The following is a 2,850-nucleotide window of genomic DNA, read 5'->3' as shown; positions in this document are numbered from 1 at the left end:
TTTTTTTTTAAACGGTGTTAATTTTTCTTAAACTTGTGACTCGAGAAGCTAAACAAGAACTAAGATCAATTTAACACTTGGCTTTTCCTTAGGGTGTTAATTTTTCTTAGACTTGTGGCCCGAGGAGCCGGACAAGAGCAAAGATCAGTTTAACACTTGGATTTTCCTTAGGGTGTTAATTTTTCTTAGACTTGTGGCCCGAGGAGCCGGACAAGAGCTAAGATCAGTTTGACACTTAGATATAAGTTATTCCAATAAAGAAGCACAGACTAATCAAACAAAACAGGCCTACAACTTATTCAAAAGAAGGCTCTTCCTTTAATAGTAATAACGTCGTAAGTTGCTTACATTCCAGGGGCGATGAACTACTTTTCCATCTAAATCTTCTAAACGATAGGCCCCCACACCTGCTACAGACATAATTCTATATGGTCCTTCCCAATTAGGCCCTAACTTACCCCAGGCAGGATTCTTTGCTGTCCCCACCACTTTTCTCAAAACCAAATCTCCTGGTACTAAAGGTCTCGACTTCACTCCTTTATCATACGTTTGCTTGAGTTTCTGTTGGTAGCTGCCCATCTTCACACTGGCTACTTCTCTTCTTTCTACAATAGTATTCAAACTATCGCATAGCATGTCATGATTGCTCTCCACATTATACTGATCAGATCTCAAGGTGGGAAAGTCTGACTCCAACGGCATTACCGCCTCCATTCCATATGTCATTGAAAAGGGTGTCTCGCTTGTTGACCTTCGGGGGGGTAGTACGATAAGTCCACAACACATGAGGCAACTCCTCTACCTATCTTCCTTTAGCATCGTCTAATCGCTTCTTTAACCCCGCTAAAATGACCTTGTCTGTAGCCTCAGCTTGACCATTTCCTTGAGGGTAGGCCGGTGTTGAATACCCATTCCTTATTCCCAGATCTCCACAATACCTACGAAAAACCTTGCTGTCAAACTGAAGTCCATTGTCGAAAATCAGAGTATGCGGGACTCCAAAGCGAGTTACAATATCCTTCCAAATAAACTTCTTAGCATCTGCATCCCTGATGTTAGCTAATGGTTTGGCTTCCACCCACTTAGTAAAATAATCTGTGCCGACAAGGAGCCACCTTCTATTACCAGTTGCCCGAGGAAAAGGTCCGACGATATCCAAGCCCCACTTAGCAAAAGGCCATGGACTAGATAATGGATTTAAGACTCCCCCTGGTTGATGAATGTTTGATGCAAACCTTTGACATTGGTCACACTTCTTTGCATACTCCTGGGAGGCCTTTTGCATATTTGGCCACCAATACCCTTGAGTCATGGCCCTGTGGGCTAACGATCTTCCCCCAGTATGACTTCCACATATTTCTTCATGCAATTCTTCCAATAAAGGCTCAACAGCTTCAGGATGTACGCAGAGCAGATATGGCCCCGAGTAGGAACGTTTATACAACTTATGCTCCCTAGAAAGCCAGTAACAGGGGGCACTTCTCCGTACCTTCTCTGCTTCCACTTTGTCCTCGGGTAACATACCATGTTTTAAGAAGGTCATAATCGGATCCATCCAGCTCAGGCCAACGTGAATGTTGTGAACCCCAACTGCCGGGATGCCAGTAAGACTAGAAGTCATCAAATCCTCTACCATCACCGTCCGTGGTAACTTCGAGCCCAAGGATGTGGCTAACATGGCCAACGAATCGGCATGAGCATTCTGCCCTCTTGGAATTTGTCTTACTTTGAAACTTTTAAACGTGCCTAACACCCCTTTGACTCGGTCGAGATATTTTTTCATTCTTTCATCTCTTGCCTCAAATTCTCTGTTAACTTGTCCGACAACTAATCTGGAATCACAATAGAGTTCAACTATTTCTTCTCCCAGATGCCTAACCATTTGAGCGCCTGCCAAGAGAGCTTCATACTCGGCCTCATTATTAGTGGCTACAAACCCTAGCCGTAATGACTTTTCCATGACTAATTTCTCAGGGGTGATCAACACAATTCCAATCCCTGCTCCATTTCGGTTAAATGCCCCATCCGTATAAACTTCCTAAAGAATGACACTCCCGGGTCCAATAGACATCACGGCTAGCATAACATCTTCCTGCCTAATGCCACCCTCAGTAAATTTAGCCACGAAATCGGCAAGAACCTGTCCTTTAATAGCTGTCCGGGGAATATACTTAACATCATAAGCTCCAACCCTTGTTCCCCACTTAGCCACGAGACCAGTGTAATCTGACTTCCTCATGAGAGCTTGCAAAGGCAATTGGGTAAGTACCACTATCGTATGGGCTTAAAAATAATGGGGAAGCTTTCTTGTTGCATGTACGATGGCTAGAAGAGCTTTTTCCAAAGGTAAATATCGCCTCTCGGCCTCTTGCAAAGATTTACTAATGTAATACACCGGTTTTTGAATTCCATCATCATTCCGTACTAGGACAAGACTTATAGCATAATCTGTAACTGCCAAATAGGCATACAACACATCTTCCTTCTCCGGCCGTGATAGTATTGGCGGATTCGCCAAATATTGCTTCAAATCCTCAAAAGCCAAATTACACTCATCCGTCCATTGAAAATCTCTCCATTTATGCAAAAGGTGATAAAACGGTCGAAACCTATTCGCAGATCGCGAGATAAACCGATTCAATGTCGCAAACATACCAGTCAGCTTCCGTACCTCCTTAGGATTCCGAGGAGGATGCAACCCAAGATAGCCTTAATCTGGTCAGGATTAACTTCAATTCCCCGGTACGTTATCATATACCCAAGAAACTTTCCCGAACTTACTCTGAAAGAACACTTGGAAGCATTCAAACGCAATTTATACCTCCTAAGGACTGAGAAGGTTTCTTGCAA

General features: G+C 43.5%; 1 protein-coding gene across 1 annotated transcript; it reads right to left on the bottom strand.

Moving 5' to 3' along the window:
- Nucleotides 1–802: 802 nt before the first annotated feature.
- Nucleotides 803–2,239, bottom strand: LOC142635206 (uncharacterized). Its single transcript, XM_075809404.1, has 3 exons — nt 2,141–2,239; nt 1,266–2,038; nt 803–1,184 (listed from the first exon to the last, which is right to left on the bottom strand). Exons 1-3 carry the CDS (start codon nt 2,237–2,239, stop codon nt 803–805), a joined length of 1,254 nt encoding a protein of 417 aa, XP_075665519.1.
- Nucleotides 2,240–2,850: the final 611 nt, after the last annotated feature.

Source organism: Castanea sativa, chromosome 5 (assembly GCF_040712315.1).
Source record: "Castanea sativa cultivar Marrone di Chiusa Pesio chromosome 5, ASM4071231v1".
Taxonomy (NCBI): domain Eukaryota; kingdom Viridiplantae; phylum Streptophyta; class Magnoliopsida; order Fagales; family Fagaceae; genus Castanea; species Castanea sativa.
Note: the sequence above shows the minus strand (reverse complement) of the source record. Positions and strands in the feature narration are given on the sequence as shown.

Excerpts from the sequence above, each read along its gene's own strand:
- LOC142635206 (XM_075809404.1), bottom strand. The coding sequence starts at position 2,239 with ATGAGGAAGTCAGATTACACTGGTCTCGTGGCTAAGTGGGGAACAAGG. Across the intron at positions 2,039-2,140 it reads GGACAGCTATTAAAGGACAG|GAAGTTTATACGGATGGGGC; the intron begins GTTCTTGCCGAT and ends GTCATTCTTTAG. Across the intron at positions 1,185-1,265 it reads ATGCAAAAGGCCTCCCAGGA|TCCATGGCCTTTTGCTAAGT; the intron begins GTATGCAAAGAA and ends TCCATTATCTAG.